The sequence below is a fragment of the Eutrema salsugineum genome, unplaced genomic scaffold (assembly GCF_000478725.1).
Source record: "Eutrema salsugineum unplaced genomic scaffold, Eutsalg1_0 scaffold_14, whole genome shotgun sequence".
Lineage (NCBI taxonomy): Eukaryota > Viridiplantae > Streptophyta > Magnoliopsida > Brassicales > Brassicaceae > Eutrema > Eutrema salsugineum.
In genome coordinates, this window is record NW_006256877.1 from 5,755,123 (window position 1) to 5,770,111 (window position 14,989).

Here is a 14,989-nt window from a genome sequence, read left to right on the forward strand (position 1 = left end):
ATGTGAAAAAGGGTGTCAATACGTGATGGTAGATATATCTGTTTTATGGTAGAGTTATATCTTGTTGGTAGATTTTTTGCTTTTGTGGTAGATATATTTTTTTGTGGTAGATTTAAATTCAAGTAAAATTCATTCCAGTGAGTGGTAGATTATTTGTTACATGAGGTAGACTTACAAGAATGTTGGTAGATTTATTTGTTTTGTGGTAGATATGTTTGTTTTGTGGTAGATTTAAAATTCAAGTAAAATTCATTCCGGTGAGTGGTAGATTATTTGTTACATGAGGTAGACTTACAGAATGTTGGTAGATATGTTTGTTTGTTTGGTAGAGTTTATGTAGTCTGGTAGAGTTATCGTACGTATGGTAGACTTCTTATAATAATCATGTGGTAGATTAATTAAGTTTGGTATTTACAAAGATAATCTGATCTGGTAAACATATGAGGTGCTTATGGTAGACTTGTTTATATGGTAGAGTTATTTTTCATTCTTGAGGTAGACTTAGTTGTTAATGTTTGGCAGACATTTGATTTTATAGATTAAAATTACTTTTTTGTCCTAAAAGTATTGTCTTATCTACGAATAGACTTGTTTTGAAGTGTAGTATGTTAAACAGGTTTCGTACATATGGTAGACTTGTTCCATAGTTATATTTGAGTTGGTTTTGTTACCATTGACGTTTTCTTCGCATGAGTTTGCTAAGATTATGTCGGTTAACTGTGATTCGATCACAGATAATTATTGGTCTTTACGATATAGATGACATAATCAATGGTCAAAAATTTCTAACATGAATATTTTTTCTATGATATATCTTTTCTCTAAGAAAACTTTGCTTTTCATATTAACTTTGAACATATATGTCATATCTGTAATAACCATCTCTTAACTTATGATTTTTTGATTTTTATTTTTGAATATTTGTTACATTTAACTCTATTTACATAAACTCTTACAACATCACAATGTCAAATGATTTTAGTCATGTGTTTTGATTAAAATTTTATTCAGTTATGATATACATCATAGTGAAAGTAAAGAAATAAATTAAATTAAATAATAACATTACTAGCAAATATGGTAAAAATGTGAAAATGTCTGGGTCAATGTTTTACGACAAATATAATTTGAAAACAACAATATTATCATTTAAAATCTAATTATCATTTTTACAAATTCAAAATATAGATATACCATCAATTTAATAATAAATCTACCATTATTTCAAAACAAATCTACCAAATGCAAATCTACAATTCATAGTAAAACATGTCGGATCGATGCTGGATATCCCATCAAAGATTTGTTCACCATGGCAAAGCCTATAATCTGTCAGAAAAAAAAATAAACAAATACTGTCATTCGTATACAAAATTCAAATATATACGACTGATAAATCTACCATAAATAATTAATAAATCTACCAAACACAAATCATTTTTCAAATAAGTTACCATTAAATGACTAATAAATCTACCAAATCACATCGTTTTAAAAATAAGTCTATCATTAGATGACTAATAAATCTACCAAACGACATCATTTTTTATAATAATTTTACCATCAAATAACTAATAAATCTACCAAACCATATTTCGTTTTCTAAATATATCTACCATCAAATAACTAATAATCTACCAAACTACATATCGTTGTTCAAATAAATCTATCATCACATATTATGAACTTTACAATATCGATTTCCAAATATATCTACCTAACGTACCTGAAAAAAAATTAGGGATACAGTTTTTACAAAAAAATTTACGCCGCCGACAACCTCCACAACACCACCATTCCATCGAAACAACGTCTGTCCACTGCGGTTGTGCGCGACGCAGCAAGAATGCTGCTAAAGAGTCATGCCAAATATTTTTGAGATCTCCAACACCAAGATCTGTGTGGATCTGCGAAAAAGAGGGAGGCTGTGAAGAGATAAAAAGGGAGAAGGAAGGAGAAAGCTCCAAAAAGAGGAAAGCTGCGAAAAGAGGGAAGCTGCTAACCGGAATTTTTCGAGCCAGAGGAGAAATCACTATGTTTGCCTATCAAGAAGCTCTACATGGAAAGCGAGGAAGCTGCGACGATGGAAGATTCAGAGCTGATGGGACCATATCTTCGTGCCGCAGAGACGCCGGTGACAAGAACCAATCTTCGGCGCAGTCTTCTTCTTCTTATTCTTCTTCTTCTACAACGGCGACAAGAACCAAATTAGGGTTTTTTTTAATAATCAGATTTTTTTTTTTCTGTAGAAATATACTTGTACTCGTTTTTTTTTGTAGAAATAATTTAAAAAAATTAATTTTTTAATTTTTATTAATCAGAATGGCATTTTTGTAATAATTTTGAACAGCTGGATAAAAAAATTAATTTTTTTTAAAATTTTTACTAACCATAATGGTATTTTCGTAATAAGTTTGAACAGATGGATAAAAAATATCAATTTTTTTAATTTTTATTAACGAAAATGGCATTTTCGTAATAATTTTGAATAACTGGATAAAAAATTAATTTTTTTATTTTTATTAATCAGAATGACATTTTCGTAATAATTTTGAATAGTTGGATAAAAATGACTTAAACCAACTTTATAAGGTTAGTCTTGTAAGCTGATCCATATGTTAAGCTAGGTTTGTCATTTCATCAACCTTAAAGTCTAGTATAAGGAATTTTCACTTTGAAATATGTAGCTATTTAATATCAATAAAAAGGCGTTACAAAAAAAAAATTCAAATGGTATTTCGGAGTATCCAAAACCACTAGTTCAATTCCATATGTATGGGTAATTTACACCTTAAACGTGGCATTGAGAGAAATTCCGGACTTAAGGTCTAAAATATTTTAGGCTTATAAAAAAATTATATATCAAAAATTTCCAAACCAGTGATTGATTAGATTTTACATTCGTTTTTTAACAAAATTAATGAACTTATATACTCGATAATCGAGAAAATGTGGTGATACAGCCATATAAAAGTCATCAGGAGTTTCGTTAACCAAACTATTCCCTAAATGTTCGATAATGGTACGTATACTGATATTTCAATATACATCCAAATATTGTACAGTACAAGTTTAGACTTTTATGCTAAGAAAATCAACTTCATGGGTTTGTTGAACCACATACGTACAAGTAAAAAACTTAAATGAAATATAGCTGGTATTTTATATTCTTGAACTTGGTAAGACCAATTTTTGATGAAAATGAAAATGATCTAAATTGGTAGGACTGAGAACTTACACATGCTAGCTTTCCCGTTCATATACTACTCGGACATAAATGTGTTGGATGTCTTCTGGTTGAATAGTGGGAAAAATTTGATGTTTCAATACTCATTTGACAGGACTGGATTCGGAATACATATATATGTTCAAACCAAAGTACCTAAATATATGGTCATAAATACTCCATGCAAACATTTTATCAATATGAGCCAAAATGTATCCTAATATTTGATACAAAATACTTTCATATAATATTACAAATCATTCAGATTAGATCCAGATATCTGCAGATATTGGTGGATATAAATTCAAGTAATAACTTTTAAGATCCATCAGATTCAGATTCAAATTCGGATATCTGAAACTATAAGGTATTGGATCATGCCAACCTTTACTAGTGAGATGTTATAAATTGTAGTTAGGTGAACAGTTACTGTGTTCAACAATCTGAGATGTGGAGTCTACTCCCTTCCTACAACTTTTCAAAGTTGGACCCAAAAAAATCAGTGCTTTAAAGTCTACCAAATATCAGTGCTGAAGTCAAAGTCTTTCCTACACCCAATAAAGCAAAAACAACTTAAATTCCAAGTTAGATTTTACTTTTCTACATTTTTGGTTTTACAAAGTTACTTTAGTCTAATGTTTTGTTATGTGATTACCTGTAAACACACAAATATGCAAATAGGGTATTATCATTAAGAGACTAATTCTTTTGTGTTTGATCTAATAATACAAATATTATATGTGACAAAAGTTTGCCATTTTTATAGCATTAAAATAAGAAAAAAAAATTACCAAAAGAAAGTTAAAAAGTAAGAAAAAAACAAAAGGTGTCTTTTTTTTGGTAGGAGAACTGTTGTCTAGACATTCCTATAAATCTGTCTCTCTAACTTGTTGCTCTTCTTTTTATACCTCACAATTTGCTATTAAGACATTTGTCAAAAATAAATATTCTCAAGCAATTTATTTCTCTTCTAATCCTCACGATGAGCCATAATACCAGAGGAACCTCACTTTCTTCTCACAATCTTCATAATTCGGACGAGAGAGTCCCTCTTCGATCAGATTCAGACCAGTCTTGTCTGAATTCAAGCCCAGAGTTCGATTTTTGCCTTCGTCAGAACTCAAAACAACGGTTTTCTCACGCAGAAGAACTCTTCTCTGACTGGAAAAACCTCTCTCTCACTACCCCTGCCACGGTCTCGAAGAAGACAGAGATTACTCCTCCTAGAAGCAATGTACAAACCCTAGCTGCGAAATCCGATACAAGAGACTCTGACTCGGATGATCCAAGTTTTGGGTGTGGGTTTTGGCTTGTCAGAAGCAAATCTGTTGGGTACTCGATGAGAAACAAGAAGAAAGATTCTTCTTCGGAATATCATCGGAGCAATAGCGATCCACAGAAAAAGAAGAAGACGAGTTTGCAGAAGATGAATTCTACAGAGATTAGGGTTCCAAGATCCACTAAAAGTCATTCGTTGAATGTCCCATTGGCTGATATATTTTGCTTAGGCCCTGTGATTTCCGGCAGCCACGATCGGAGAAAGTGAAGAGTGTTTTTCTTAACCCAAATCACGAACTAATTTCCAAAACTTATGAAAACCCGGTTTTTCTTACCATTTAGAACGTTAATAGTGGTTGTATTTGATTTTTTATTATTTATTATTGCTATTAAATTTGGAGTTTAAAGACTAAATAGAACTTAAGGCGGATAGATTTTTACACTAATAAAAGATTATTTGATTGTAAAGATTAGTATAATTTAGAATGTAATTTTCACATTTCATAGGAGGAAATATACTATTTTGTGAAATGGTTTCATTATACCGGCCAAAAAAAGATCAAACCGACAAACGATCAAATAGTACAAATACTAGTCAAACAGAACACCTCGATTGATCAAAACGTGTGGATTTAAGAACCTTTTTGACTAATAAGATTGACCAAAGTTGACTGATACATAGATGATCATTCTTTGATAAATGTAGTGTGTTTACTGGTATTGTCGTCTTACTGTTTTCTAGAAGATTTACTTACAAGAAATAACCTCTTCTAAATACCAACTTTGCAGGTTAGGTTCTTTTGCAGTGCTAATAGTAGATGACTTAAAAAAAAATAGAATGACATAACTACAGTTGAGTTAGAAAGATCAGAAAAAAAAATGATTCTTTCATTATACTAACTCATGGTCAAAAGTCGGAATCGTCCAAAGCCCAAAACCAACGTCGAAATAATTGAAAAGAACATTGAATTCCTTTTAGAGTTTTAGTCCAATGTAATTATTATGCAAGAATAAACAATCGGACTTTGTCAAAAGAAACCAACAACTAAAATCCATTTGGAAAACTAATAACATGTATATTTATTAGAAAGTTTTGAGCAGCATTGCATTTCTTTTTTACTTAGACTTTGTTTGGAGAGATGAAGATTTGGTTGAATAATACAACAAGATTTGGCAGTAGTTAGTTAACAAGGACCTTTTTTTGTTGTCTTATTGTATATTTTCATCTAATTTTAAGTGTGAAGATTATAAGACCCAAAAAGTATCTAGACGTGTTTTACATATTTCAAAAGTTATGGACACCTTTAAATGACCAACAAATGGTTTGTTGATCGATCGTTTTTGGTTCTAGACCAGTTAAGGAAAAATAGAGAGGCTGATATATGTCTTACATATATTTAGTCAACAGAAGCTATAAGAAGACTAATTCAAACACTTGACCAACTTACTTCTCCATTTGATTTAATCTAATATCAAACAAAATCAAATCTTTGGTGAAATATTTAGAAAGACTTTGGTTTTTAGGCTTGTTGTGTTTGTTCTTGTTTCTTAGTAGTTTTTTTGGTTTTTCTCCGTTTCATGTGTATCAGCTATCAAGTAAACTTTTTGTAATCGAAAAATGGTATAGCTTAACATTGTTACAAAAGAAAAGGTTTAAGAACAAATATTTATTAGAAAACATGATGACAAGTGATTATGATTTATGAATGGTCAGAGTTAATGTGTTTGGCAAATCTTATTTGAAACAATTGTTACGACCCCATATTGATTCTGTATAATACTAATTAGTTTCTTACAAGGTTCTATGGTTTTCTTTTTTTTCATCTGATGGATATATAGATTTTTGAGGACAAAGTTCCAGAAGAAAGAAGACAAACAAAGAGATAAAATCTATGAAGACGATATGAAAGAGCTGAAAATTATAGACTCCTAAGCACTAAAACTGAAACAACTCTTATAAAGTTCTGTGTGTGAAATTACTCTTAAACTAACTTTTGGTGGTTAATCCTATCCACTTGATTTGTGGAGGCATTGAATTGGGTTTACTATGAGCATGATTTAGTCAGCATTTGTACATGAACGAATGTGACAACATCATTCGATTTGTTTATTTTGAAAGAATCACAATAGTTCTTATATCAAAAATGTATGCTTACGTTTACAAACAAATTCTGAACCAAAAAACACAACCAAAATTTTTTACAAACAAATCAAATCACCAACACACCAATAAGCACACAATCAAATCCAAGAATTTATTCTCATCAATCAAAACCCACACCAAAAAAAAACCAAAGAATAATTCGTGGGAAAATCAAAGCTTTGAAAAACGAAAAATATCAGTAGATTTGTCTGTAACCCAGAATTGTCCGGCCACCGCCGCCAACGGCTTTTCTCCCTCCTCCTCCTCCTCCGTTGCCGTTAATGGCAGAAGCAGCAGCCATTGATATTTCCTTGAGATCCTCAACGCTCGCGTAACTCTTACGTGCCAATCCCATCAACCCTCTACTCTTCTTCTCCCCTGCACTCGCCGATTTGCTTCCTCTCGCGGCAGCTGAAGAAGAAGAAACCGATCCCGACAAAACGCCGCCGTTTCTACTCTTCGAAGGATGCGGCGGAGGAGTAGTGTTGTAGTTAACCGGACGGCGATTCTCTTTACGGATCACGGCGGAGAAATTAGGCACCGATTGAGCCAACGAAGAAGACGGAGTTTTTCTCGGAGAAAACCCGAACCGAGTCTGTTTCTTCTTCTTCTCCGGCGTAAAAATCTCTTCCACTCGTGAAATTACCGGATTACCCTCGAACCTCACTTGTTTTTTCTTGGGCTCTTCTTCTTCTTCCTCTTCGAGAAATTTCTGGAAATCTCGTTTCATCCGAAGCTTCGATTCTCGCAGCCGTGAGTATTCGTCGTATCTTGGTCCTCTCTCGAATCCGCAGAAACCGTCTAACAAGAGTTTAAGCTGATGTGTGTCGGAGTTTTGTGAGAGTATGAGAGACATTGGATCAACAGAGAAAAACAGAGGTTCCATACTAGGGTTTGAGATCGTATCCGCCATTAAAATCTCGCACCAAAAGTTCAGCTTTTTTTACAGAGATTTGTTATGTTTTTTCTTTCCTCGGATTTGTTGTTTGCTTTGGGCTTTATTTATGACTCTTTGTTCTTTCTTCGTTTTATTTCGCAACGGTCTTTTTTGGGGAAGAAAGACTCTTACGACTTTTTTGGTATTGACGGATTTACCCCTTTATTCTTACGTGTAACGGTCCTATTTTGGTAGTGTGGGACCCAGAGAATCATCGGTCAAACGGTCATTAATTTCCTTAAGCAACAATTAGTCAGTTAATTAATATATCAGATCTTTCTTAATGGTTATTAAATTATTAATCATCGATCTATGGGCCGATTAAATTCCATTCCCATCATTTTTTACTGTTTCTATAGAAAACAAGATAGATATACTGAATAAGTAACACCGACAAGGTGATTAGTTTAGTACATAGTACATACATTCACAAGTTAAGAGGCAAAACAGCAATTTTGTCAAAATAAAAGGGGATTAATCACAATTTAAAATTAATCTTCAGCTTACAATATAACCTTACTAGCAAAGACGAATACTAACAATGTTGGACCATATTTGTGTCGAGTGTCCTCACAGCTTCAAAACCTTGTTCCATTCCCGCATCATCGATCTAAACATGATTCGATTCAACAAAAATCAGTCGTGGAATGTCTTTAAGACAAAAAAGTTTCAGACTTTCAGAGATCAATGTTTATCAATTGATGAACAAAAAAAAAATCAGTCATGGAATGTCTTTAAGCCAAAAAAGTTTCAGACTTTCAGATATCAATTGACACAAAGGTTGCTTTAAAAAAAAAAATAAAAACTTACTAGAGATCTCCTGCAGCTGCAAGGCTTTCCCAAAGCCATTCTGCACCACCATCGATGATAAGTGCGTCCAAAACCGTCCTACAACATCTTCTTGGTCCGTTTACAGGTTCTGCTAAGAGAACATTATCACCCATGGCTTTCCAATCTCTAAGAGAAGACGCGAAATCCATGTTGTCTCCTGAGATAACCAGCAGATTCGACGATCCGTTTTCGCTATTGTCCATTAACCAGCACCAAATTCCCCTTATCATTGTTTCAACTCTCGCATATTTATCACCTGCACGTTCGAGCTTTATTCCAGCGGATTCAAAGTAACCTGGGATCTGATTCTTGTCACCGTAAGCCCAGATTGTCACCTCACCACGATAACCCTTACTCGCAAGAGCGGTTCTGATATTCCGATAGACAGATTCAGGATTCAGACCGTTGGGGATCGGACAATCCTCCATGTCCCAGAACACGCATGTCTTTGCCTCTGCGTCCAAACGCATTATCAACAATCAAAGCGCTCTTTGACTTCTTTTGTTTTCTAATTTGCAAAATTTGATCCACAGAGAGAGATAGAGAAAGAGCTTACCAGAGTATTTGCCGGCCAAGGAAGTCATGGAGAAGATGATCGGAGACGGAGAAAGATTAATTAGGGTTTATCGGAGTTGCAAATTATAGGAGATCTATTAGAGTGGTGGGCTCTGGTTTGGCTCAAATCATTGGCCCATCAATATCATAGGATAAGTATTTAAAACAATCATAATGTGCAACATTGTTGATAAGGCGCCAATTAGAAAACAATAGAAAACAAGATGACATACATTCACATATTAATGCGAGAAAACAGCAATTTTATCATAAATAACATTTGAAATTGATCTTTAGCTTACAAATATAAGCTATTACTAGGGATTAACCCGCGCTATAACACGGGAGATATATTTTTAATCTTTAATTAATTTAAATAATTTTATGAAAACAGTTATTTTGTAAAAATAGTTATTGTTATAAAGTCTACAATAATATAGTGCATATTTTTGTGAATTTTAAATAATGAGTTGATATATATATATATATATATGAATTATAAAAAATGAATTAATCCGTATATGAAGTTATTTTATAAGCGTGTAAAAAAAATAAGTTGTTTTAAACCCGTTGGCACTAAACTAAAATATTATTTAGGCTAATATATAAAAATTATAATATAATAATCATCAACTCTAATTTGCATCGTTTAATAATTGACATTTATAATCTGTTCACAAACTATAAAAATTTAATTTTATCTTTTTAACTATATATGAAAATAATATAATATTCTTTACACTTAGGTTTGATAAATAAATATACAACAAATTATCTTTAATTTAAAATATATATAATTTAGTAGATTGAATATATTACTTATTTTAAAAAATTAATATTTTGAATTTTGAGATTTTTTTGTGGGTATTAAAAAATTAAAATTATAATCTGTTTATATAGAATTAACCCGTTTACTTAACATGTTTTTATTGAATTAAAATTTAATAATTAATTATAATATTCACCGTTAAATAACTCTCATTTCATCACAAACTTTTTTTTATTTAAAAATCAATTTTTCATATCAAATTTTTAGTAAAATAACTAAAAATGTATTTTTGTATATATTCAATCAAATGTAGCAAATTATTGAAAAAAAATACTTCACCACTTTTTTAATATCATAATTTTTATTTTGACTTTTATAATATTTATAAATTCAAAAATTCAAAAATATTTATAATATCATAACTTTTAAAATAATTAAATATACTTTATAATATAATTTGAAAATAAAAATAATAAAAAATTATCATATTTTTGAATTTAGAAATTAAATAATAAATATACTCTATTAAATGAGAAAAACTTTCTATATTTTTAGCAATAGAGTTAAAAGACAACTATATCCTTTCTTATTTTAATTATTCTTTGTTATTTGTAATAGTATATCATGTAATAATTTATAAAATAAAGGTTATATTTTAAAATGTCTCCTCAAATAATAATATTGAGATTAGATAGACAAACTATGTACAAAGGATGCAAACAATGTTGGGACTATAGTGTCAAACTGTGTTGAACTTGTATTTCTGCTCCAAATTGAATCGAGAGATTGTGTCGTTGAATCCACATTCAACGAGTGTCCTCACAGCTTCAACACCTTGTTTCATTCCCGCATCGATCTAAACATGGTTCGGTACAAGTACCACACCCGTTTAAGCCAAAAAGTTTCAGACTTTCAGAGATTAAACAGTTAAAAGATGGTGTTTTTTTGTTTTTTTAACCTGTTTACGCTCCAAGGGACTAAATTTCTGGAGAAGAAACGCTTTCATGTCCATGTTACCTGGTGGATTCCCAATTCCTGTAATTTACCAGGCAATTTTTTACTATTGTCTTGTTTATTTGGTGGAAGAGGATTTCGACAATACAACGGGAAACACTAACCGATTGATAAACGGGGAAAGCCACGGCAACCATTTAAATGTTCCGTTACATTCTTCAACCTGGAAACAGAACAAAAGAAGTTCAAGACCTTTACAGCAAAAGCACAAGAAATGTTTATCTTGTTCTAGTTCTCATACACGTGAAATGAATATACATTATCGAAGCATTATCAATGGATCTTAGATCTTGAAATTTTTGTGTTCTTTCAAGTTAACAAATCTCCTTTCCTCAAGAATGAGGATTAAGTTTAGAGATTTGATCAAATTTAACCATTTCCAATTCCAGCTATTTGAAAGCAAGATTGCTGGAGATTTGAAGAATTCTCAACCTCATATCTTAGTCCTTGCCTTATAGTATTATTATAAGCAAAGAAAAGGTATTTGATACCCTGATCAAATCCTTATTCAGCAACAATACTTACCCGTTGTGGTGGCTGTGTCCTCCTTTTGGTTGAAGCCTCAAGACACCATTAGGCAAACCCATGTCATCATATATCTACACCATAAAGGCACATACAAATATTTTAGTCAATTCAGTTTCATTATCATCACACAGCAAAGAAAAAGATAAAATTCCGTACTTACCATCAGAATGTGGCGTAAGGGTACTTGATAATAAGCTGCTAATGGCCCAACCTTCAGAAATGCCAAAGACTTTGAGGGTTATTCAAATCTCATTTAGACAATTATAAGTTATATATATCATTCAAGAATCACTAACCGATTCACCACTGAAATTCATGTATGCCTGAGGTTTAACCAACAAAATCGGAACCTCTCCAACAGCACCTGTTCTGGCCACACAGAGAATCCCAAATAAACGAACAAACACAACCAAATATATGAAAACAAAAGCAAGAAATTAGCAAGAAGAGAACCTATCCCAACTAAAGCTTTGGACTGTATCGTATTCATGGAAATGTCTGTTGTTCGAGCTATATGATCAATCATCTCAAAACCAATCTGCACATAACAAAATATAAGAATAAAAAAGAAGAGAGCTTTTAATTCATGAACTTCAAAATGAAATGAAAAGATTATTTTTTTTACATTATGCCTTGTTCCATAGTACTTTGTTCCAGGGTTACCAAGCCCAACGATAAGCCATGGTGTGTATTCAGCTTGAAGCTTGTTATCAGAAACAGGCAACGAAGCACGCAGAGAGAAGAGTCTCTTCGAATCCGATTTCGTTTGACCAAATTTACAACTTTTTGGGTAGAGAAGAGATTTAATCGGAGGAGATGATGACCCACAAAACATCACCGCAACTGAATCAAAAACAAGATTGGGGAAATTGATAATACCCTAAAACCATAAATTCCACAATCGTTAAGAGAAAAGTAACACTAACCCATCAATGGCGACGAGTTTCTGATGAACTCTTAACTATAAATAAAAGAACTTGACGGGTTTTCGAGGATTTCCAAGGACGATTTGGAACAACTGAAAACGAAACCTTTAGAAGATAAGCTCAAGCTGGAGATGGGAAGGAGTAGACTTAAACCGGAGGGGTTTAGGATGTAAAGGAGTAAGACTTTTTTTTTCTTTTTTTTTTTTGTTTTTCACAACCCAACAATTACATCACATTTGGCCCGTTAAAGAGTTGGTCCGAAAACCGTCTTCAACTGGCTTGGTATGAATGATTTGGGAGAAAATACAACCTCTTGCTCGAGCTCCTTTTGCAAGACTATCCGCTCAGACATTTGAACTTCTGGGGATATGGGATAGAGTGAAATCCAAAAAATTTTCCCGAAGATTGCGGAAGGCTTCTAACTCTGATAAGAATGATGGCCAATCTGATAGCGATTCAGACATGCTAATCAGATCCAAAAAATCGGTTTGAAAGTGTACAGATAAAATTTGTCTATCTTTCACGCAAGACATAACCCATAATAAGCTCTCCAATTCGGCATGAAGGGTCGATAGGCTTCTACGACAGCCTTGAAGGCCAAAAGTCTCGCCACCTCTTTCCTCCTTCAGTCTCCACCCGAACCCACTAACCAGGCCAATGCCTATCCAAGATGCATCAACCTGACAAATTGGGAACCTCGGGGTATCGGGTAGAGGACTATAGAGCAAAGGAGTGAGCGGAGCCTAGTCTGATCCGTCTTCTTCTTTTTCCGGTTGGTTTGCAATCTTCCAACTTTCGGCTTCAACCTTGGCGTGGATCAAAGTATCTACCGGGGAAATTTCTTTCCCGTTGAAGATCTTGTCGTTCCTCGCTTTCCAAATATACCACAGGATCCAAGGATAAATATCCTTTTGAGGATCTGTCATGCCTAACTCTTTTGTTTTCCAAAAGAGAAAGCTCATATTTTGGTAAATAGAGATATTCGGAAAGACACCCGGAAGGGACGGAAAGTCCGATAACGCCCAGACTTGTAAAGCCGGGGGGACATAAAAACAGAAGATGGTTAATAGATTCTTCAGGATTCCCACAGCGGGGGAAACTCTTATCCGTTCCCATATGCCTGTAGGTTAGGTTTTGGCAAGTAGCAATACATCCTGATAAAGCTTGCCACATAAAATGCTTTATTTTTCCAGGCGTCCGTACTTTCCAAACGTAGCTTTGAAGAGCTGTGATACTCGGTTCTCTCACGACATCCAAATTCTGATCAAGGTTTGATTTCCTAATCAGGTCATATCCGGATTTAACCGTGTATACTCCTGTTTTAGTATGGTTCCACGCAAATTCATCAAGGGTATGGTTCCTACTAGGTCTCAACCCAAGGATAAGAGAAACATCCTCAGGTTGGAAAAATTCTCTTAGAAGAGGCTCATCCCATTGCTTCGTATCTTGACGGATAAAGGAGTAAACTAACACTCTTGGGTCTTGAAGTCCGATCTGGAGGGTTGCTCTTGGTGGACGGGCCCTGGCATCAGGTATCCAAGGCTCACTCCACGCCCTCGTATTTAGTCCCGACCCTATTGTCTTCCTTAGTCCCATTTTAAGATACGGTTTTGCGGCCAACATACTCCTCCATCCATAGGATGGTGAGTAGACATTTCAATCCTCTAACGGGTCTGATTGTCGATAATATCTTCTTCTTAGCACCCGAGCCAGAAGAGATGAAAGGTGGATCCCACTGCTAGATTGTTTTGAACTCCACCAAAAATTGGCAATGACGCTCCGAAGTTTGTCTGTAACCCCTTTAGGGAGGAGAAAACAAGACATGACGTAAGTGGGAATGGCTTGAGCCACTGATTTAATCTGAATCTCTTTTACACCCTTGGAAAGAAGTCTTACGGACCAATTATTAACACGATTACTTAGGCGTTCATGAACAAAAGAGAAAACCTTCTTCTTTGATCCACAGATTTGCTCTGGTAGGCCCAAGTACATGCCCATACCGCTTTCTGTAGAAATACCTATGGTATTTTTAATATTTCGTTTGAGATCCGGGTCCACTCTATCTCCAAACATGATAGATGATTTCCCCAAATTCAGTTGTTGTCCCGATGCCATTCCATAAGTGTTTATGATTTGGAGAATCTCCGCTCCTTGTTGGATATCCGCTTTACAGAAAAAACAGGCTGTCATCAGCAAAGAGAAGGTGGGAAACTGGGGGACTTGCTTGAGCAATTTTCAGTCCAGAGATTCGCTCCTCTTCCTCTGCTCCCTTAAGAAGCGAAATAAGGCCTTCTGTGCACAGAATAAAAAGGAAAGGGGAGAGAGGATCCCCTTGCCTTAAGCCCCTCGACGGTTTGATGTTACCTTTAGGTTCTCCATTAATAAGGACCTGGTATGAAACTGATGAGATGCAAAACATCAGTAAACTGACCCATCTCGTTGAATATCCTAACTTGATTAGGAGAGCTTCAATAAAACCCCATTCAACCCGGTCATATGCTTTGCTCATATCTGTCTTGATAGCCATAAAATTTTCCCTGCAATTTGTGTTGGTACGGAGTGCATGGAAATTTTCTTGTGCTAACAGAATATTATCTGTAATAAGCCGTCTAGCCAAGAAGGCCGATTGTGTCACTGATATGATGGTTGGCAGTGTTTTTTTGAGACGTTTACATAGAAGCTTAGAGATGATCTTGTAGCTCACATTACACAGACTGATAGGCCGGAATTCCCCCATTGCTCTAGGTTTGTTTATTTTTGGGATAAGACAAATATTAGTCTC

At 34.0% G+C, this 14,989-nt stretch overlaps 4 protein-coding genes across 4 annotated transcripts; 1 reads left to right on the forward strand and 3 right to left on the reverse strand.

Moving 5' to 3' along the window:
- The first annotated feature begins 4,142 nt into the window (after nt 1-4,142).
- On the forward strand, nt 4,143-4,939 carry LOC18022839. The gene has a single exon (XM_024158923.1). It carries the CDS (start codon nt 4,209-4,211, stop codon nt 4,770-4,772), a length of 564 nt encoding a protein of 187 aa, XP_024014691.1. The 5' UTR covers nt 4,143-4,208; the 3' UTR covers nt 4,773-4,939.
- Nucleotides 4,940-6,656: 1,717 nt separating this feature from the next.
- LOC18022840 lies at nt 6,657-7,645 on the reverse strand. The gene has a single exon (XM_006405714.2). The coding sequence runs from the start codon at nt 7,558-7,560 to the stop codon at nt 6,844-6,846; it is 717 nt and encodes a 238-aa protein (XP_006405777.1). The 5' UTR covers nt 7,561-7,645; the 3' UTR covers nt 6,657-6,843.
- A 278-nt stretch (nt 7,646-7,923) lies between these two features.
- On the reverse strand, nt 7,924-9,185 carry LOC18022841. Its single transcript, XM_006405715.2, has 3 exons — nt 8,972-9,185; nt 8,395-8,869; nt 7,924-8,194 (listed from the first exon to the last, which is right to left on the reverse strand). Coding segments are annotated over exons 1-3 (504 nt in total). The 5' UTR covers nt 9,000-9,185; the 3' UTR covers nt 7,924-8,193.
- Nucleotides 9,186-10,372: 1,187 nt separating this feature from the next.
- On the reverse strand, nt 10,373-12,356 carry LOC18022842 (chloroplastic group IIB intron splicing facilitator CRS2-A, chloroplastic). Its single transcript, XM_006405716.2, has 9 exons — nt 12,208-12,356; nt 11,907-12,124; nt 11,735-11,819; nt 11,578-11,645; nt 11,442-11,492; nt 11,279-11,352; nt 10,858-10,916; nt 10,698-10,774; nt 10,373-10,595 (listed from the first exon to the last, which is right to left on the reverse strand). Exons 1-9 carry the CDS (start codon nt 12,209-12,211, stop codon nt 10,479-10,481), a joined length of 753 nt encoding a protein of 250 aa, XP_006405779.1. The 5' UTR covers nt 12,212-12,356; the 3' UTR covers nt 10,373-10,478.
- Between the last annotated feature and the right edge of the window lie 2,633 nt (nt 12,357-14,989).